Below are 22,640 nucleotides of genomic sequence, written 5' to 3'. Positions count from 1 at the left end.
TGCTTTTAGCCTTCTATTTGTTGATATATTCATTCCATGAACCTCTTAGTGTTCAGGAAACAACCCATCATGTTCATCATTTAAACATAAAGTTATTTTAAAATATTAAATACATATACATAGGTAAAACATATAAAATAGCAAAGCTATTATAAACGATGGTTGGCAGCAAAAGCTTTGAATTATGCAAATCTGAATTTAAATCCTGGATCATCCATAGAGAAGAGTGATCTTGCTTAGCCCCATAACCTGTCTTAGCTACACCATTTCCTCATCTGTATAATGAAGAATATATATAAATATATACTTAAGGCTTTGGAAGTAGTAAAGGAAATGATAAGTACTGAATAAGGGGTTTCTAAAAAGAGAGGCTACGTCATTCTCTCAAGAATTTTGGTTTTAAAAGAGAAGGTGAGAAAGTTAGGAAATACTATTTCCCAATGATTTTGGTACTTTACAAGCTTTGATTTTTTTTTTTAATTTAAAAAATGACGATTTAATTTTAAAATGATTTTTTTGTCATTTTAACATCTGATATTAAAGTACATCTTATAAAATGTTCTTTTATAATTTAAATTAAATTGGAGCGTTTTTTTTTTGGTGGTGCATAAACTAATGATGTGTTTTATGATTGATGGCATTTTAGGGTCAATGAAATACAGTTTTTATGATACATATTAACTTTCTTTTTCTCCAGGAGGTAATAAAATGTAGTACTTATTTATTCAGACCTCAGTTATATAGAGATAATTCCAAATTTCTGAACCTCTCTTTGCCTTATCTCTTCTCTACAAAGGGAAAATTCATCCCATGACCTTGTTGGTATTAAATCAGAAGTGGTGCATAAATTTCTAAGGATGGGGTGTGGTGATTCATTATTGAAAGCACAGCAATACTATTCATTATTATTATTATATTTACTTTCACAGTTAATCTGTGAATTGGTAGATTTGGATCCTAGAGCCAGGTCTGCCATTAATTAACATTGAAATCTCTGTCTCCCTTATTCTATTTTGCAAAAGAATGTTTCAGCTAAGATGAGCTATACCTTCCTTCTGCCTCTAAGATTTTGTAATTTTTTAATCTAATTGAAAATCATAATGTGACCATAAAATGAATTTTCTTTGTTTCTTTCAGTTTGTGGGGACATCCACGGACAATTCTTTGACTTGATGAAGCTTTTTGAAGTGGGGGGATCTCCTGCCAACACTCGCTACCTCTTCTTAGGGGACTATGTTGACAGAGGGTACTTCAGTATCGAAGTAAGTCTGTATCATTTCTTAGCTATTTGGGAATGAATCAACAATATCTTGGCAAACCACAAGTGGTAAATGTTATTGTCTTAAGGAAATTCCTAGTCTATAATAGTACCCTCAGTTATTGGGATATTATGTATTCTATATTCGGTTGATTCCCATATGCTTTTTAGCATAGAGATGCCAAGGAAATGGCTATTATTAAGACTTTGCCTTTTATACCTTTTCTATATTTGCAACTTCGCAAAAATTGCATCGTATTTTACATTAGATAATACTTTTTCCTATTGAGAGAACTAAACTAAGTTTATTAAATAAGCAGGAATGTGTTTGTATGATTATGCCTTATAATTGTGAGGCAATAACTTACCTTTGTAATTTGATAACCATGTGCATGTGTGTCTATGTCTGTGTCTGTGTTTTTGTGTGTGAGTATGTGTGAGTATACTCACAGCTGCTATATTTTGTCTTTTTTGGCATCTGTCATCTAACAAGGGTAATTTGTCAAACTTGTTAATTAAAACAAAACAGATAATTTTTGAGTAGCAGTTCTTCCTCAACCTCCCACCTGCACCTGCTTCAAGTAAGTAGAAATTTCATTCAAAATAAAGGTGAAGACCTCACTTTATTCACTTCTTTGTTTTTCCCGGTGCTTACCATGGTATCTTAAACATAGAAAGGGTTCATTAGATATTTATTGAAAGAAATGATTTGATGGGATGCCTGGGTGGTTCAGTTGGTTGGGTGTCTGACTCTAGATTTCAGCTCGGGCCATGATCTCAGGGTTCTGGGATGAAAGCCTGCATCAGGCTCTGTATAGGGAGCTTGCTTGAGGATTCTCTTTCTCCCTCTGCTCACCCTCCACTTCCCACTTTTGCACATGCATGGGCTGTCTGTGTTTTTCTCTCTTTAATAAATAAATAAATCTTAAAAAAAAAAAAGAAGAAATGATTTGAAATAAGAATGATTGTTAAAGAAGCAGAGCTCATGCTATAGTACCTGACATTTTTATATGCACTCTCAGGAAAAAAGAAAAAAAGCATTTAAAAGGATAAAAAATATTCTTTTTTAAATTATTTATTTATTTTTAAAAATTCTTTTCAGTGTTCTAGAATTCATTGTTTATGTACCACATCCAGTGCTCCATGCAATATGTGCCCTCCATATATTCTTAATTAAGAGAGAAATCAACTTTATAAAAGTCTCACACCAACATCATATATTCATAATAATCATGTAAAAAGGGGACTAGGTTTTTAAATTTTCATAATATGTTATTTACTATAGGAATATTTGAGGTTGAAGAACATACCACTCTTAAACAGCTTTTGTTTTTAAAGCTATCATACCAATTTTATATTTTTGGTTGTTCAATTTACCTTCAGTAATTGAGTCTATATATAGAGAGAGAGACTCTATAGTCATTGGCTATATATATTAAAATATATTTAATATTTTCACCAAATATTAAGCCTTTGTGTATTTGAGAACCATATACTTCTTATTTATTCATGATGATGAGGGCAGGATGGATGGTTTTAGTATATAAAAACAAAAGGAGCAAGTAAATTTTTGATATATCTTCCATTTGGTAAACACGTACTGTATTAGTAAACACATGAAATGTGTATGCACTATGATCAGAACTATGGAGAATTTGAAGAGATGTGTAGCCTTGCTCTCTAGAAAACTAAATCTATGTTGGAAAATATGACTATAAAAAGTTATATAGAATCAAAAGCCTAGACTAAGTGGTCATCCAGGATTCAATGATTTAAATTATTAAAACCTTGTGATAAAAGAAGTATGGAAAATGATTGCCATTGCAATATAGTAAAGCGGAACAATTCTGAGAGCAAACATGATTGAGGAAGACTAAATCAAAGGAGGGAGACTAGCTAGGAAGGAAATTGAAATAAGAAAAGTACAGGGGAAAACATTAGTAAACTCCACAGATGTCATTCATGTGCTAACTCGACCAACTTAGTAGGGAAGGGCGATTGAATACAAATTTTCTAATACCTTTATATCACATTAGGACTGGTATCTGCCAGGAGAAAATAACGACCTGAGAAATGGTGGTTGGAACAAGATAAAAGTTTATTTGTCTCTCTAGTAGAAGCTCACAGATGGGACTGCCCACGTGTCCCAGAATAGTGCTAGGGCCCAGGTTCTTTCTGCCTTGTTGCTCTGATAGGCATGGGATGCACGGGCTCATTCCAAAGACTGCCTTGTGACCCAAGACAGCTACACCAACTTCAGCCATCATGTCCCATGTTGCATTCAGCTAGAAGGAAAAGGAAAAAGAGAAGGACATGTCTTCTCATTTATGCATATTTCTTAGAAGTGGTACCATTACTTTGGCTTGCATCCCATAGACCAGAACTTGTTGCTATGGCCAGAGGTGATTTTCAATATGTAGCCAGGTTTGTAAAAGACTGCAATAAGTAGAAAACAGAAATGGGCGTAAAATGTTTCTACTACTTCTCTTAAGTTACAACTGTGTGGAATCTGCGTAAATACCTTCAAAAATTATTTGAGCGACTCTTAAATACATCTTATTCATTTAACATGCAAAGTACTCCTGTGTAAGGTTCTGAGAGTGAACGAAATAGATATTCTACTTTCCTTGAAGCTCACCTTCTTAGGGAAAGCCGAAGATTACCTGTTGGGAGTGATTATCTTTATTGGCCAAACGATGGAGTGCTATGTTAGAAAAAATTTTTAATAGCATATTTGCAATTTTGAACTACTTAATTGCCATCTTCTCAATCTAATCAAAGAAATAACACCGTTCCCTAGTAATTTACTAGTAAAGAGGAACCACTAAATCATGTGTTCCTTGAGGAACAGTTGACACATTTGGACTCCATCTTTGTCTCGCCAGCTCCTTCTTTGGATAATATTATTTCTTAATCTGGTTCATGTTTATTTACCTTTGAAATTTTACTCTGAGAGTTGAGGCTTCTGAAGCTCTGGCCTCAAATTACTTGAAGTTTCCTAAACTCTCCCTAATTAGGAGCTTTTTAGAGCTCTGTTTCCTTAAATTAAAGAACTTGAGAAGCAATAATCACTAACTTATTCTTCAGCAGATTTCTTTTGAGTCTACAATTTATTTAGATACTTGAACTATAGAATTTGCAATTTTTTAAAAAGATTTTATTTATTTGTTTATTTGACAGGAGAGATCACAAGCAGGCAGAGAGGCAGTCAGAGAGTTGGGGGGGGCAGGCTCCCTGCTGAGCAGGGAGCCCCATGCGGGGCTAGATCCCATGACCCTGGGATCATGACCCGAGCCGAAGGCAGAAGCTTTAACCCACTGAGCCACCCAGGCACCCCAAAATTTGCAATTTTGTGTGTCGTGGGCACCTTTTGGAATTCAAAGGATCAGAGATTGAACCCCGATGCTGGTGACATAGCAAATGTATCAGGACATTTGGAAGTTCTGAGATGCATATACCAGAGTTCCCATCTTCACAAACAGCTCTTTAATTAAACTGTAAGTGTCTGGGAGTACAGCTCCAGGGACTCGCCACATGTATACAGAAATAACAAAAATGTGAAGTCCTCCTCTATGAAAAGGATCCATTTTGATTAGACTGTGACCTTTGAGGGGCTTTGGTATGGCTCAGTGATATCATCATGTTTAAAATAGAACAGATGTTTCAAAAAAATATATTTACTGAGAATACTTTGGGGCTCTTAATGGTGGATTAAGGAAGCTTACATTGTTTGCATGCTGAAATGCTCTTGTTGGGCTGGGATACATGAGCTCCTTTATTCCTCACAGTTCTGCAAGGAACGTGCAAATGTCTTCGTTCCGTGCGGGTGAAAACCAGAGCTCAGAGAGAGTTGCATGCATAGTAAATGACAGCGCGGGCTTGGAAGTCTGTGCTTTTCCCACTCCACCCCACGCCTTGGCCACATTCACGAGGTGAGCCACCAAAAAATGCACACATCAGTGTTGCAGAAGCTGATCCACACTTTTATATCCACTCACGCACATGCAAACAGGCACATGTGGCCCTCTCCTGCACCTCTTCAATCTGAAGGTCCAGCATGGAATACAGCATATTCTGTTTGAGTAAGACACTCTCAGTTTACAAGAGTTCCTAAAATCAGAGCTCCCTTTTCCGGCGTGGACTATCCTAACAGCTTTCAAAAGGTTCTTGATTCCTCAATAATTTAGTGCTGCCCTGCAGGTATTCTTTGGCTCTCCTCTGGGCAAAGAGGAGCCACTTATGTTTAATTTTACCAAATCAGCTTTGACGAGTAGGTTCATACAATCTCTGCCGGGTAGTGTTTCCAAGCAGTAGGTAATATGCTGTGGGCAGGACACGGAGTTCATTTCTACACCCCTCCCCACCCCTTCCCACCACCTTCTCTCTCTGCCAAGATTAGAAATCACTCCCCACAACATTAGCCTAGCTAAAACAAGCGGGCTTTTGAGTAGTGATGGAAGAGGTAATTTTGTTTGGAGTAATAATTTGTCTCACACCAAAAACCATCCTCTTTCTGATGATGGCATTATGCTACCTAATCTCTTTGATCAAGCATACGTGTCTGTAGAGGTCCGCATCTGAGTGAGCTCCTCCGAGAATGCAGAGAAAAACAGAACTGCAGACGAGGCACGCCTCGCCGTTTCCTTCTGTTTGCTTGCTCGCATGCTTTTCTTAGCCAATCTGTGCGGCTCCACGCCGCAGGGCTGTGAGCTTAGCAGCGAGCCCCCACTCCTGTGCTACTTACATAAAGGTCTCAGCCCAAGCCTCAAACTCAGTTAAGCAGGAAGAGTTGTTGTGTTTATTCGCTGTGAACTCAGAGACGAAATGAACCACGGCAAGTCAGGCAGCATCCTGTGCTTCTGCATGAGAATAACAGGCAGACAGTGCAGCAAGCCATGTTAGGTGACAGAGTGATGCCACAGACACGAGGAAGGAATTGTCTGCTGTCTCCCCGCTGCCGATGGTCTCTGTTACTGCAGGACTAGAGGCTCTGCTGCCTGTCGGCATACTTGTCAGACCAGGCAGGGAATGTCTGAGAGGAGCCGCATTTGACATTTCGGGAGTTTGGATCTTTTCCCAGCCAGTGTACATCCCTCACTTAATTGTCCCATGACTGAGAGGCGTCCCTTTTGATTGGAACATATCACAGCGTGGAGAATTATTTTGGAAGGCTGCTTGATGTATATCTGAAGCTGTCTATTTGCTTTTTAACTTCCTCTTTTGCCTCTTTCTTTACTCCCCTATACAAGTTTCCAAGAATACTCATAATCAAAAGGCATAAATTACAAAAATAAATCATTGCAAGACTCTTACCAGTGAACCAATTAAACTAATGAAGAAGACGGTATCCTTGGCAAAACTATATCCTTAGTGCTGCTTCATTGGGGAAGATTGATAGATTAAATAGGAGAAAACCATGTCTGTGACAGAAATTAATAAAAATATAGAGGGTGCTCAGTTGTTCATACTTTAAAACTAATTGTAAGTCGTAACTGTTAAATTATTTCAAGTAGTCCTGGAAAGACCGTCAAGGTCTGGTTGAAAGTCATTTGCACAAGGAATTTACATCTAGCCGTGCAAAAAGGCCAACGTAACTGGCCTCTCTGTTTCCACCTTAACCAATTAATTCAGTGAACATTTTGTTCACATTAGCCATCTCCTACCACATAGAAGAAAATAACCAATTATTTTAACTAATTTGTGTTTCCGTGCATAGTGATTGTGATACTTTTTTTTAGAAGAAACTTTCCTTTTTTTAAAAATAAAGTCCAATTATGATTTCGCTTCAGATCGACAGGTCCCCAGAATATTAGAACTTTAGATGGCAGAACAGTTGCCCGCAAGACAGTGTTGTACTTGGCGGCTCTTGCCCACCAGATGTTGAGGGTGAAGGCTGGCCCGGCTCCACTCTCCAATCCACTCTTGCCCTTTCATTTACCAGGCCACTTCTTCCATATTGGCTGCATTTGTGGTTTTAGTCAGCGCTTGGGAAGATATTTTGTTCTTGCCACAGGGGAGAAGGAAATAAAATGTGAAAACAGGATTCTTATTTTGAGGGTATGCTGAGCCAAGAATTTGGAAATTAAGTTATGTTTTCTTTCTCCTTTTCTTTTTCCTCCTCTTCTTTTCTCTTTTCTTGCTTTCCTTCAGTCCTTCCTACCTCCGGTGTTCCTGTCTTCCTTCTCATTTACAGGAAAAAGGAACTAATATTTCTTAAACTCCCATATACTAGGTGCTTTATATCCGCTAAATAACAAGGATATTAAATGTGCCGTGAATCATTAAAAAGGTAAATAAGTATGAAAAGCATATCATAAAATATTTCTGTATCACTCTTTGAGATTTCAGTTAGGAAAACGCTACAGAAATTAAAACTAAAGGCGATAAAGCCATGTGCTAATGTCAAAACCGGATCTTTAACAGACGGCAAGGAGAAAATATGGGTCCTAAAAAGCGACTCCTGTAGCACTTAACAGGGGTTAGAAAATCGTGTTTTAGATTTTAGTTGGAGAGATAATAGCTTTGCTTAAGATTCTTGCAGACAAAGCCAATGCGAAGAGTTCAGAATTGTGGTTGGAATTTTAGAAATGTAATAAACATTTCCAAAAGGATATTGATTGGGAAGGGCCACAAGGGAGCCTTCTAGGTGCTGAAATGTGAGTGGATTTGGTTAGTCATTTCATGAGAATATACACATATACAGACTCATTGACTGGCGTATTGAAAATATGTGCTCTTCTTCCTATATAAATTAGACTTTAATAAAAACAACAGCAAGGAAAACTTTTTTAAAAGCAGCTACAGTATGGCCAAAACATATACTCTTTCTCAATATAAAAACAGAATATATTAGATGTGGCAATTTTAGTAAATACATATAATTTTTTAAAAGATTTTATTTATCTATTTGATAGAGATCACAAGTAGAGAGGCAGGCAGAGAGAGAGGAGGAAGCAGGCTCCCTGCTGAGCAGAGAGCCCATGCTGAGCTCCATCCCAGGACCTTGAAACCATGACCTGAGCCAAAGGCCAGCCTTTAACCCATTAAGCCACCCAGGTGCCCCATAAATATAATTTTTAAAAGACTTTACATTCTCATCTTATTCCAAACTAGACATCCGAAGTTAACAACCAATATGGAAGTGTGTATGTGTATTTCTTTAGTATTAAGGTACAACTTTGTAAAGTTTAAATTGGGAATAGTTTTCTCGTTGACTGTAATAATTGTTTACAAATATCTTCTCTGAAGTGCGAGACAAGTTTGAGTAACACTCCTTTTGTGAAAGCATGTCAGTGTACCCTGAAAACCAGATGTGTAACAGTCAGAGACTCATCAAGCCACCATACTACCCACTGGGATAAGAGGGAATGTGTACCATGGATGACGGATCATAATGCCTTAAGGATCATTTGTGTAGACCATTTGGTCAACTGTTCAGAAATAGTAATATTATTTGTCATGTGAACTTTAGCTAATAAGTATAACCAGAAAATGATAATTAGAAAATTAATTGAAGTAACAAATATATATGTGTGTGTGTGTCTGTGTATACAAAATTTGATGTCAACCCATTATTTGTTTACTCCAATTATAATTACATAGTTGGAAACAATATCTTACTTGAAAAATAAGTAATACATACTTGCCTTGATAATTAGTATTTTTCCCCAGGACGTGGACTGTATATTCAAACATAATTATTTCCACTCATTTAATAAATTGGTATATAAGCTGACAGAGGTGATTAGTCTTCACACGTATCACAACAAATGAATCGCTAGTAGCTTTTCTTGGTGGACATTATGCAGCATATTTACTTTATGTTGGAAAGCTCTTTATAAAAATGTAAATGTTTTAAATGATTTTTGGTTTCAGATTTTAGTAACCAGAATCAGGCTTCTCTCAATATTTTTGTGGTCCTCTTATCTTCTTATCCTCACTTTTAGAAGATAAACTTAATGAGGAAAAAAGGGCATACTTGTTTTCAAAGAGTGGTTTTCTCTTTCCTGTGGGCTCTTGACGAATGCCAGTGAAGGATAATGAAATTGATGGTAGTACTCCAGTATCCTGCTTATCTTAATTCACACTCCAGGATGACTGTGTCAGAGGAGGCTTATTCCAAACCTGGTGAATTCAAAGGGGACCTTCATTTTTACACAAACTGTAATACCCAAGTAATTAATTTGAGAGTTTTAAGGTATATGAAATTCTTCCTGTAGTTACTTGCAGAATGTGTAGTGAGATCTCTGGCCTTCAGTTTAATTATATTTGGATGTAAACCAAGCCAAACAGTGGGTGTAGAGGTTACTTAAAAAATAAAATCTTTAAAAAAAAAAAAAGAAAAGAAAAAAGAAAAGAAAAGGAATCAGTCAGCCTGAGGCTGGTGGTATTGTTTACTTCCAAATTTTGTCTTGCGTTTCCTTCCCAATTTTCCTGTTTCTTTCTTTCCTTCTTTCTTTCTTTCTTTCTTTCTTTCTTTCTTTCTTTCTTTCTTTCTTTCTTTCTTTCTTTCTTTTTTACAATTATTTATTTATTTGACAGAGAGAAAGATCACAAGTAGGCAGAGAGGCAGGCAGAGAGAGAGGAGGAAGCAGGCTCCCTGCCGAGCAGAGAATCTGATGTGGGCCTTAATCCCAGGACCCTGAGACCATGACCTAAGCTGAAGGCAGAGGCTTAACCCACTGAGCCACCCAGGCGCCCTCTCCTGTTTCTGTTATCTTTTTTTAAAATTTGTTTTATAAAGAAAGGTGTCTTTATTCATTAATTGCTAATCACGTTTCTTCTCATGCTTGTACACCAGTATATTTTGAGTATATCTTTATTCAGACTTCTTCCAATAGACCCTGTACAGTCCATTGTTTTCTTGTGGTACATAGAAAATCAGTTTATGCATATAAACCTTGGCTTTGTACTAATATTTTCTGTTTAATTTTTAATATCCTCCTTAATAAGGTCTAGCCTTTTGGAAACTTTTGGTCATAGGCACACATTAGTTTATGTCTTCCTCATGTGTGGGCAATGGGACCCTTAAATATAATGGGAAAATGTTTATTTTTATGTTATTATTATTTTTTTCAGTGTGTGCTGTATTTGTGGGCCTTGAAAATTCTTTACCCCAAAACACTGTTTTTACTTCGTGGAAATCATGAATGTAGACATCTAACAGAGTATTTCACATTTAAACAAGAATGTAAGTATACTTCGAGCTTCTTCCTTTAATGCCGTATGTGCTAGTCATTTTAATTCATACCAAGAGCACATGATGATATCCATTGCCTAAAACTCAAAAACTTAAAAAATGATACCATTTTGTTCTGTCATTCCATATTTCTTTCTAAGCATGGACAATGAAGAGAATTCAGAATTTCTTTTTAAGTTATAAATTTTCTATATAGTGATCTGAAAGTTCAAATTAATTTTTGATGTAATTTGTCCTAAGAACCAATGATTAACTTAGTTTCTAAAAATAGCCAGAATACTACTATTCAGGGGAATAATTTTACCCTTTCATCTCAAATCACTCAAGAAAAACAGATGGAGGGCAAATTCAACTGTACTTCTTTTGGACTCAATAGATTTACTAGCCTCTAGTGGATTTTACAAAATTAGAGATGACGTCTTCTTTCAGACATAAATACTAGAAGTGAGGAGTACTTCATGTATATTCATTTTCCTCTTCTCTTAATTTTCCCTGTTGTTGAGTGAAACAAATTTCTCTCTGTCATTTAGCCCTCTATTCAGTGGAGCACAGAGACTTTTCTCAGAATATTAGCTATAAGTCAGTAAGGGAAAAGCAACGTGCAGTGATATGGAAACAACTTTAGAAAATTTCTTGCCATCTCCTTTTCTATAAGATCACTTAGGAAAATTAGCCAGCTTTACGTGCTCTGTTGGTCTCCTAGTTGTTTGTATATATAATTTTTGAGATACAGCTGCAGATCAATAGCAAGGATATATACGAAAGTTCTCGTCTCTGCCATATAAAAAGTTACTAAAAACTGTAAAATAGGGATGAACAACAAGAATGTAAAACAGTACATCTAAGGATTAATAATGCAGGTATAACCCGCCTTTTGAAATTATGTCTTATGTCACTTTGCTTTTATGAAAACCTACATTAGTACCTGTTATTGCTAACCAAAAGAAATCCAAAGAGAATTTTGCTTTTAGAAAGAAAGGTGAAAAACAAAAATAGTGAGGGGTCAGTGTTACACGTGCAGCAAGCACTTCTGGAGACAGCGCTCAGGCCTGAGCAATGGGTCGGTCACCATGCCCCTTCCCTGGGAACCTTTCTGTGCACCTCACCATCTAGCCACCAGGGCTTTGAACTGGGTCCGTGAGCATCTGTGTTCTACCTTCATTTATTTTGTGCATCCATTACAAGTAGAATAAATGAAACAAGATGGGATCGGGAGGGAGACAAACCATAAGTGACTCTTAATCTCACAAAACAAACTGAGGGTTGCTGGGGGGAGGGGGTTGGGAGAAGGGGGGTGGGGTTATGGACATTGGGGAGGGTATGTGCTTTGGTGAGTGCTGTGAAGTGTGTAAACCTGGCGATTCACAGACCTGTACCCCTGGGGCTAATAATACATTATATGTTTATAAAAAATAAAAATTAAAAATAAAATAAAATAAAAATAAAATGCAAAAAAAACCAAAAACAAAAACAAAAAAACAAGTAGTGTCTTAGGATATCAGAAAAGCCTAAGAGGTTATTTTTTTGGATCTGAGAATGCCCCCCAGTTTTTCCGTATCAGTGAGTGATAATTGCTTCGGCTTACAGATGGCTTCGTAGGAACACTGCACTTCCAGATAGTGGCTGAAACCTGTACTCTCCCTCTTCGAAGCGTGCAACTTATTTGATCATGCTTTGCAACTTGGCAATGTGTAGTTCTATGCTAGTGGTTTGATGCTGGGAAGGAAATGTTAAAAAAAAAACGAAAACTGTTTCATGGAAATTATCCTAGCTATGAAATCACGAGTCAATTATTTATTTTTTTGAATCATGTTTTAAAAGGTAAAATAAAGTATTCAGAACGCGTCTATGATGCCTGTATGGATGCCTTTGACTGCCTGCCCCTGGCTGCCCTGATGAACCAGCAGTTCCTGTGTGTCCACGGTGGTTTGTCTCCCGAGATTAACACCTTAGATGATATCAGAAAAGTAAGTTTTGTTGTTTTGAAGCCTCGTCATTCTGGGCACTTCATTAATAAACTGAAAACAGGAATGTCCCTGTCTTTTTCAAGAACTTTATCCTTTTGAATTGAAGTAATTTAAAGTTGTCACGCACCTCTTCTTTGTATTCATTTTTCTTCAGGAAGAAAAATATATTTATACTTGAAAGGGTTTTTATCTCGAAAACCTCAGGGTTCCTTTTACCATGTGATATGTCACTGAAATGTATAAAGTTTGAATGCTAAAAAATAGATGCCTTTTTTCCCCCTTTGGCTGGTGTTAAGCAACCCATTGTATATTCATAGTCTATTAGAGCCAGAAAATGTTGCTTCACTCTTGGGAAAATATCACAAGTCGACCTTTAGAATATGTCCATATTATCATTTTTTAAAAATTATTATTTTCACGCTTAACACTTTAAAACAACAGTCTGACCAAAGCAGTTGTGATGTCCTGTGGACTGTAATGAGTGGTTAAGTGAAAGCTGATTTTTTTTGAGGTATTTTTTACTTAATTTAACATTGGCCATTAACAGTTGTGTTAGCCAGCAAAAAGATGAGTTAGCTTGAGTATGGAATTATCTTTTTCTTGAGAATATGTGATAATATGAGATAGTTTTATATAGTAGAAGAGAAAATCTTTTATATATTATTATTATTATTATTATTATTATTATTGGTGGGCTCAATAGTCTTTGAAAAGTTCCCTGACTTTTAAAGGAAAAACTATATTTAAGGAAATGAAACATTCAAATTCTATCTTCATACTCTCAATAAGGTCCAAGTTTTCAAGTGTAAAAATAATACAGTATTTAGTTTCCCATCAGAAAGGAAATGCATGATTTTTATTTTTAAAATCAAACAGAAGTACATTAAATAAACCTTTGCTTCCTGCTCTGTGTCTTTTTTTATAAGACACCACTATCCATCTGCTTCTAGAATTCTGTAGCACACAGAGCATGGGTATTTGCTCTCTGTTGAGTACGAGAAAGACATGACACTGAACTACAGTCATGGAGTTGAAGGAGAGAGTGGTTCACTTTCTGTATGAGTTCTATAATCAGATGGACTTTCATTATATTATCTAAACTCATATCATAAATTAAGTAAATTTTAAAACTATCACCCGCTATCCCCAGTATTTGCTTTTTGACATGTTTCAGCTATTCCGTTCAATTTTCACATATGTCATTAAGCTCTTCTCTTAGCCATAAAATGATTTTTAGCTTTGCATTTTGCTCTGTGTCAGAGTTTCTGCCACCCTTACTTTATTTAATTAATTTTGTAGTTGTTTTTTTTCTTCCTGTTGGTGGTATTAATTTTGGAATGCACTTTGTAACATTTTGAGAGTTAAGTTCTATATTCTGGTTGCTGTACCAGATGTTTAGCTGGGAATTCCAAGTAATCAGAAAGACTCCCCTCCTTTGCTGTTCTATCCCTAACAAGAAGCTCTTCTTTCTTAGGAAGAAATTCTGTATTTTTATGATCAAGCATTATTTTTCTTGGATGAATTATTCCAAAAGCATAAATTATTTAAGTCTCTTAAACAAGTCTAAGTTTGCAATGAATATTTTATGGGTAACATAATGGTTGAAATATAGAGGGTCTTTGCTTATTGAAGTTTTTCATTGAGTGTTGAAAATGTGAGATATTGCCTCATTCTTTTTAGATATTAGTAAAAAATGGTGTGTAGCAAAACCATTATTTATGTCACCTTTTATGTATTGGGAAAAAGAATTTGACCAGCTGCCAGGCTTATATATCCACCTTTCCCTATGGGTTTTTGAAAAATATTAAAGTATTGAATATGAAGAATATCAGTTCTTAATAGGTTTTCACAGCTGTTTTATGCTTTTTTTTAAGAGACTATAATGTCTGCTAACTTCACCCAAGATTCTTTAATTGCAATTCAATCAGGATAAACTACAGAAAAGTGATAGTGTTATAAAATTGTTGGTGAAATGTCATTTCCAGTTATTATATTGCTCTTGCTTTCTAAATACACCTTTTAAAATTGAAATATGACCTTGCTAAACATTTATAGCTCGAAAATGGATTTCATATGAGGGTTCTGGTAAACCTATAAAGCTTAGAATTGTGAGCTGAAGAATGACCAGCAAAATTGGGGTTTATTTTACTGCCTATCATTCCTCTTGGTTTGTAACTACTAAGATAAACTACAACAGGCTTGTACTCTAATTCGAAACTAGATAGCCCCTAATAATGAATATCCAGAATGCCGTGTAACGAGTGGCTGCTCTTAAAATGAAAGCCGTTTGTTCTCCAAGTCATATCGTTCAGTATAAACCCGATACGTTGTTCTGCATCCAGATTTCTAAGTCTCAGTTTTATGGAGGCAGTAACAGAAATTTCCCCAAAGGCAAGACAACATAAAAGCTCGTCCTCAGAAGTGAAACACAGGGTCACCTCAACTGGTAATGATTAAAATATTTAGATCAAATAAGTAAGGAGGAGGAAAAGAAAAGATAAAAAGTACTAGGAGACGAAAAGAGAAGCAAGGAGTAGGAATTAAAGAAACACGTGGGAGGTGAAGAGTGAGACGAAGACTGGTAATGAAGAGGCTCCTCTGGAGGAAGGAGGGAAAGCTGGAGAGGGAGAGGAAGCGTGGATGGACGGGGAGGGAGGAAGGCAGGAGAGCAAACAGCAGGAGAGGAAGAGGGCCGCCCTCACAGGGCACAGAGCTGGGGAGGCAGTCAGGGACTTCAACAGCGCTTCTACTTTCTGAATTCCAAGCTTCCAAAGATTAGTATTTTGCTCTCTATCTTCTATTTTTCTTAGTTAGACCGATTCAAAGAACCACCTGCTTATGGACCTATGTGTGACATCCTGTGGTCAGACCCCCTGGAGGATTTTGGAAATGAGAAGACTCAGGAACATTTCACTCACAACACAGTCAGGGGGTGTTCGTACTTCTACAGGTGAGGAGGGACGGCTCGCCTTTGGGAGCATACTTGGTTCATCAGTGTTCTAAGTTATCAGTTCATGGGTGGTTTGATGTGTTCATGATGTTTATGTAACTTCTCTAAGAAACAAGGCTAAATGAAAGGTTCACTTTGCAAGCCTTGTTCAGGTGGGTTCATAGCACTTGCAAAAGGAAAAGATAAATAAAACATTTGTATAAATACACAGATATAATAACAAGGAATAATAGAAAAGGCATAAAAGAGGCCTTGGTATGAGTGGCGAGGCAGCTGAAGAAGAATTTAGTAGAAAATGTGTTGTTTCAAGAACTGAAGTAAAAAATCCAATGCCAGCCTTGATTTTTTTGTTCAATTATATAATCACTTAAAACATTTTTTATTTGTTTTTGTAACTTAAATCAGGAAAATAATTTTAAATCTGTTAATAAAATGATATTGAAGTTACTCTTAAATTTTCTTAAGTTTATTAGACTTCCTGGGTAAATTAAAATTAACATAGCAATCAGGACATAGGGACCATAGTAAATTTATTTTTAGCCCTTTGACAAACCACTTTGCAATATTGTGACAGTAATTTTTATACTTGCCAGTGTAGGGGAATCTGCCCATGGTCAGTGTTTCAGATGACTTCAGAAAGAAGTTGGCGACGTTGTTGGTTTTTTGCATCCTCACGATTTTCCTGATGTCCAGCCTCTGCTTTTGATTAGTCTCTGTTCCACTGGGTGTTCTTAGCATGAGACACACAGTTGATGTGACAGTGGCCAGAATAACAAGAGAAGGAGGCTGTGGAGGAATCGAGAATGTTAAACTCTATAAGACATAACCTTTAAAGAAAACAAAACAAAACTTATAAACCTAATGTGATATGCACTGAGGTCGATGCTTAATTCCAGCCCCTGCAGTGGAGTAGCTGGAAAGGCTGGAGCAGTTGGGGGTGGGAGGAGACTCTGATACAGACGCTTGTCTTCTGTCTGGAGAGCCAGCAGCCATCAGCATCTATATAACATTGATCAGAGTTGGTTCAGTGGTGGAACATTTTGTTCCATATCTTAAGTTTTCCTTATAGGGGGAAAAAGCTGCCTTTTATATATCTGTTGAAGTGATTGAAAAATTAGTTTGTGAACAGAAAGTCTTGTATACTGTCGAGCATCCTTCAAAGAATACTTTTTGTTATAAATATTAATAAAGCGGTTTGCTCTAAGCCTGTTCATCAGAAAGGTTACAAATCATTTCTGTGTTTTGGAAATTTGGGCTCCAGGTCAAATGAGTCTATTTTGGGTGGAAGGAAGAAGCATGGTAAAATCATTTCTGCAAAGCCTGAGGTTTCTTTTCGGTAGTTAATGTAGAAGTAGTCTTTTATTAAATATGCTAAAAGTTTTAAGGAACAGATAAATGTTGTGGACATATATCAAAGCGAAGTTTTCGATTTTTAAAATCTGGTGTTGCATCCCTCATGATACCGTGAGTGTTTAAATTACTTACTTGATACTACTGAGCTGTGCTTCAATACTATGAGAGCAAACAAAAGCCAAACCTCTTGACTTTGATGTTGAGGCACATTGCCCTGACCTTTCCTTTCGTTCATAGTATATGTAACATTCTTCTCTTAGTTTTCTGAGTCAGCTGTTGAAGGAAATAATATTCTAAATGAGGTTCTGCACAGAGCTTATATAAAGTTATGGTATTTTTCTTTTGTCAATATAGACAAAGATGTGTTTACATCAGAGATAAAGTCCATCAACTAGATAATTAGAAGATTATTCATGTTTTCACACTTTTGTTCTCAACAAAGTGGTTACTTAACTCCTCTCATTAGAGTTTCTTTAGTATCGCTGGCCATGACAAATGCTGAATATTTAAATCCATAGCCTATAGATGAATGGCAAAGGAGTCTGGATTTTGTTTTATCTAAGGAGAAGAAAAAGGACAGTTTCCTTCTCTTAGAGCTTTTTGATTCTTGTCTTTAGTTCGGTGGAGGGGTCAAGGTGTCTTCTGGTGGCTGCGCTTGATAGAGCTGACCTAGAGGCACAAGAGAGAGCGATCAAATTGGTCGAGAAACTCCGTGACAATGCACCTGTTTGAGTTGTTGGCAGTGATGTTGATTGGCAACTCCTGGTTCTATTTGATGCATTTATATAGAGTCTGCATACTTAATTTGCTATGCCACCCTAGCCTCATCTAACATGGTGTCTGGGCCATGATTTAAATAAAATGAAGTTCTGCAGAAAAGGGTATCAGTAAGAAGGCATGAACGCCACCATGAGTTAGAGAAGAGAGCGTGACCGGGGAAGGAATCCTCTGCTCTGGCCCCAGTGCCACCGTCTTTGTAACCTAAGATCACAGTTTGCGAACTCACATGCCTATGACGTCCCGACAGGTACTTGAGATACTTGAAACAGGCCAAGTCTTACACTGTAAAAATTCGTGAGGCTCCTGACAAACTGAAGGTAGAAGTTTCATTTTCATGTAGACCAAACAAAGCTGTTGGCTGGATTTGGTGCTTGGGTTGGCAGTTTCTGTGTCTGCCTTGGGTGAATCACGTAAGCTTTGTGTTCTAGGTTTAGCTTACTTCAAAAGGAGTGAGTTACATCAGACCTTCTGAAGTTCCTCTAAACTCTGAGCCTTAAAGAACATCTTGACAGTCATTTTAAAAGCTTTTTTTGAAGCTGCAAATCGAGGCTCACTCAAATCACTGCCAGTCTCTTAATCACCCATCAGCCATGTGTCTGCTCATCACATGGAACCCGCCTTCCCTTCTGCAGCTGACACTCCTGCTAACCCCTTCTACCTGGAGATCCTCTGGTTCCTCCTCCTGCATCATGATTCTCCTCTAACTTGTCCAGCAGATCCCTGCCGCTTCTGCTTGGTCATCCTCCTGCATCCAACACTTTTTTTTCTTCATTTTCCCCTGGAGCCTCCTCTTCCCTTAGCTTCCCTGTAAACTGTATAGACTCTGTGGTTTGATTACCAGATCTAGCCCCTTCATCTGTTTATCTTTCCTGAGCTGGAGTTCTCTATTTCTAAGTGGCTGCTTGAAGTTTTGTCTTAGATGTCCCATGGTCACCTTAACCTCAACTCACCTTGCCTGAAAGGGCTATGGTTTACTTCCCCAGTGGGGATTCCCCTAATTTCACTATTTCTATTAATGGTTTCTATTAAGAGATATTTTCGCTTGTTCTTTTTGCATGGAAATCACTACCAATCAGTCATCATATCTTATTGACCCTAGGTGCTGCTATCACCAGCACCTAGATCACACTGCCTTCCCTTATTCCCACTCTGAGTTCAAGATTTTCATTTTTAGTTCATTGGAATCACATCTAAATTTCACAATGCCCTTCTCACTCCCTCCTCCAAGTCATATGGCTTCCTTAATTGATATCCTTTTTAGAATCCATTCACTCATTCAATTATTTAACAAACATTAGTTGAGCACCTATTATGTATGCCTTCTGTGAGGCTTTATAGATACTCAGAGTCCTGCCTTTGAGGGTAAGTGCCTCTGAGTGGCAAAGACCCATACGCTATGACAAATAAAATTCAAGGTGAGAAATGCTATGAGAAATATGGAGATTATCACAGACACACACATACACAGCTATACAGAGTTGGGGGGCCGAACCCAAACAGGTGTGGATTAGAATTTAAGGCACAAGTCATGGTAGAAGTGTTATTAGATCTGAGCTTTAAAGGATGAACGGAACACATCCAACCAGAGTCATCTGGGAAGGCTCTTTGCAGGCAGGGAAAGTGGTGTTCATGAAAATATGGTGGACGAGAACACATCTAGAAAAATGACGATCTGTCCCCTTTTAATTCTCATGCCCAGTTACGGTCGGCTGCCTCACTATACACTAGAGCTGAACATACATCTAACTAAGCCATTCTACTTGTATTTTTATATTCACCAGAAATGTGCATGTTTGTACCCAAAAGATTGCATATAGCAACCATATTCATAACAGCCAAGAAATGGAAACAGCCCAGATATCTATTTAATAGAATGAATAATAAATTGTATATCTACATACCCAAGTACAGCAAATGAGAAGGGGTTCACCAAAGCTGCACATAATGATACGGGTGAATGCCACAAGGATAGTGATGAGTGGAGGAAGCCTGATACTAGAGCTCATGTTGATAATAGCATTGAAAATAAGAGTTTAACGTGACAGAAAGCTAATCTGTAGTATTCAAAGCCAGAGTGGCCATGACTCTTAGTGAGGAGGTGATGGTGACTCGAAGGAGCTATGGAGGGTGCTGGGGTTCAGGCCATGCACATTCTGTGATTTGATCTGAGTGTTAGTTACAAGGGGAAGATAGATCTATCCGTTGGTCCTCTTCTGGTTTGGGCAGATTTCTGTATAGATGTTATACTTCAACAAAACGTTTGCCTTAAATAAAAATTGCTCATTTGCTCCTGAGGCAGCCTGCGGTCAGGTGCAAGTGAGCACTTACACTCTGGCAGGAAGAGTTGGAGCCCTTCCAGGCTTGATACCTGGTGGGTAAAATGAAATTAGCTGGAGAATCCTGGGGCAAAGGAAAAACAAAACAAAACAGAGGAAGCCCTGGGAACAGGTACGCCTGGCAGCATCATGGAGACACCGGGACACCCCAGGGCTTAGGACCTATTGCCCAGCCCCCAGAAGCAGAGGAGGAGCTTGGCAGTCGGTCAGAGTCCTCTCTTACTGCTGGGCTGGGAGAAAGTAAGGACACCAAGGAGGCACGAGAGGCTTCCGCCCAGCCCCTCAGCAGGGGTTGTGAGCTGCCTGCCTGCCTATGCTTTGCTGAACCCCGTGAGGGAAAGAAACCTCTCCATCTCTCACCTGCTAGACTGCCCCGTTGAGACTACTCCCGCGATTGAGTGTAAGCTCTGATAAGCTGACAGATTGCTGCTAAGCATTTAGGATATGAAGACAAATACGATAATGTCCGTCTCTTAAGGCATTCAGTATTGCTGGAGAGCAGATATATACACATAATTTACACTACAACATGATGAATGGTATCTTAGACAAATATGTTATGGGATCATGGTGAATGTAGCAGTTCTCCACACCTCAGAGTGAGGCAGGTTTCAGGGGAAGGGTTTATAGGGGATAACTTAGCCAAGGCTTGGTAGAAGAGTAGGCTTTGCCAGAAGAAAAAATACTCAGTAGAAATAAAGTCATAAAAGCTATGAGGAAAGCATTTTAATAATGCTGGTTGGCTATATCTTAAAGAGACAGAAACCTGGGAGGCTTAATTCAAGGTCTAACACATAGTTTCATATAGGAAGGAACTAAAATAAGAGAATAAACAGAATGAGTCTAATAATAATTTATTTTATCGAATGCCCAAACAGTTTCTCTCGCATTTCTCGTGTTTCTTGTTTCTACTTCTTTACCTTTGTTCATGCTCCGTCTGCATCCATCCCTCTCCCGCTGTCATTCTAACTCCTTTCCTATCTAGTATTCCCCATAGGTCATTGCCTTTGTGATCTAATGTGAGTCACAACTAATAACTTTAACAGGGCTTAAAAAAAAAAAAAATCCATGGATTAAATTTTAAGATCTAATTGGCTTTATTAAACAATTCATGACCTGGGCAGCGCTAAGGGACTCTTAAGGGCTGGGCAAAATGGAAGGTTTTTATAGGAAGGAGGGTGGGTTGAGGGGTTATTAGCAAAAAAAAAAAAAAAAAAAAAAAAGAAAGAAATGTTTAGAGGGGATGGGGTGGGGCAGGGGGGGCCGGTTGCTTTGGGGGGGGGGGAGGAGGGAGGGGGGGGGGGGTCTCACACAGATTACCTCATCTGCCTGTGGTGGAGGCAGAGGGCCCATGTGACAGATTACATCACTGAAGCACATCAGAACATTCCTGATTGACCCGTTAAGATTTACTTTTCTGGGGAAAGTTGCAACTTCCATTAGGTTAGGTATAAAGCCCCAGATGGTGACTTGGCCTAAGAGATGCCATTTTAGGCCTATAGGTTTCTTTTTCACAACAGCTACTAACTAGACTCTGGGGTTGCTGACTCACTTCTGTGCTGCGTTCTTTCTTCCACAACATGGTAGCAGAGAGAAAATTAGGAGTTGTTAAATGTCTACCACTCTCAGTCAGGCCCTAGACTAGGGAATTTACATATATTGCTAACTCATTTAATCTTTATCTCGAGTCTATGATATAACTGGCACCATCTGCATCTTTACCAGTGAGGTAATTTGGGCTCAAAGAGGTTAAGCCATTTTCCAGAGTTTACACAGGAAATTGGAATAAGAACCCAGATCTAAGGATTCCCACTATTCCATGGAAATTTCCACCTCCTTTTCTACTCAGAGGAAAGTATTCTCTAGTGCTTAAGCAGTAATCAAGTCCAAGAGGAGGGGAAAAAAAAAAAAAAAACATTTTCAGAGAGTCTAGCTTTTTCCCCAAACACAGTTTTTTGTTTGTTTGTTTGTTTGTTTGTTTTTTGCATGCTGGTAAGTGAGTATGATAAAGTTAGAAGCTGGCCTTCACCGATCTTTGCATTAAGTCTTCTTTCAAGACATGTCCAGGACACTGGGTTAAACAAAATCATACTAGGTTTGCTTGACAAGGGTACCCATGGATAGGTTTGTGAGTAGGACTGAGATCCAGCAAGTCCTGTGTTCAAAAGGAGGTCATGGGCCCATGCTTGGGCTTTCTTTCTCTTTCTTGTTGGTAGTCCTACTATCTCAGAAGCTTCACCTCATTAATGCAAAGAAACTGAAAAAAGAAAACAAAAGATCTAACAAGTGATAGAAATTTTTCAGAAAATCTCCTCAGACCAATGTACATTATTTGTTCTATAAAATCTCAATAAATGCTTTACTTTCCTACCTAGGTAATACATATTGTCAAGACAGAAACTACACCTTACACTTACCATACCACCCCTCCCTGTGCCTAATACAATCTTCTAACAAATAGAACAAGTCACCAGTCAGTCTTTGACAAATTATTGGGGAATAAATGATTTTCCAGCTTCCTCCGTGATATTAGGGGTTCTGAACCCTGCTTTCTCTATCATTCTACACATATCTTCTGTAGTGCTTTTTAGCTGGAATGCTTTTTTGTATATCATCATTTCCACTGAAAAGCATAAGAATCTTGTGAAGTTTGTTCTTTTGTTGCTTTATATTATCATAGACTTTAATGTATCCCAGGCAGGCAGTTGACCAATAATGGGAATCTAGATGATATTCAAGTGTTTTCTAAATTTATTTAGAAAAAAGTTTGTAATTCTTAGAGAGTTTGAGGATTTGA

The 22,640-nt window shown here is 37.8% G+C and overlaps 1 protein-coding gene across 2 annotated transcripts in view; it reads left to right on the top strand.

Annotated features, from left to right (window-relative positions):
* The window catches only part of PPP3CA (protein phosphatase 3 catalytic subunit alpha), a 325,865-nt gene that overhangs the window by 242,458 nt on the left and 60,767 nt on the right, over positions 1-22,640 (top strand). For both annotated transcript variants that reach the window (XM_059376542.1, XM_059376531.1), the window contains exons 3-6: positions 1,138-1,262; positions 10,337-10,448; positions 12,279-12,424; positions 15,235-15,374. In XM_059376542.1, coding sequence (XP_059232525.1) covers positions 1,138-1,262; positions 10,337-10,448; positions 12,279-12,424; positions 15,235-15,374 — 523 coding nt within the window. The remainder of the gene's footprint in view (positions 1-1,137; positions 1,263-10,336; positions 10,449-12,278; positions 12,425-15,234; positions 15,375-22,640) is intronic.

The sequence above is a fragment of the Mustela nigripes genome, chromosome 1 (genome assembly GCF_022355385.1).
Source record: "Mustela nigripes isolate SB6536 chromosome 1, MUSNIG.SB6536, whole genome shotgun sequence".
NCBI classification, from domain to species: domain Eukaryota; kingdom Metazoa; phylum Chordata; class Mammalia; order Carnivora; family Mustelidae; genus Mustela; species Mustela nigripes.
The sequence above is the reverse complement of the archived record's forward strand: the minus strand, read 5'-3'. Positions and strand labels throughout refer to the sequence as shown.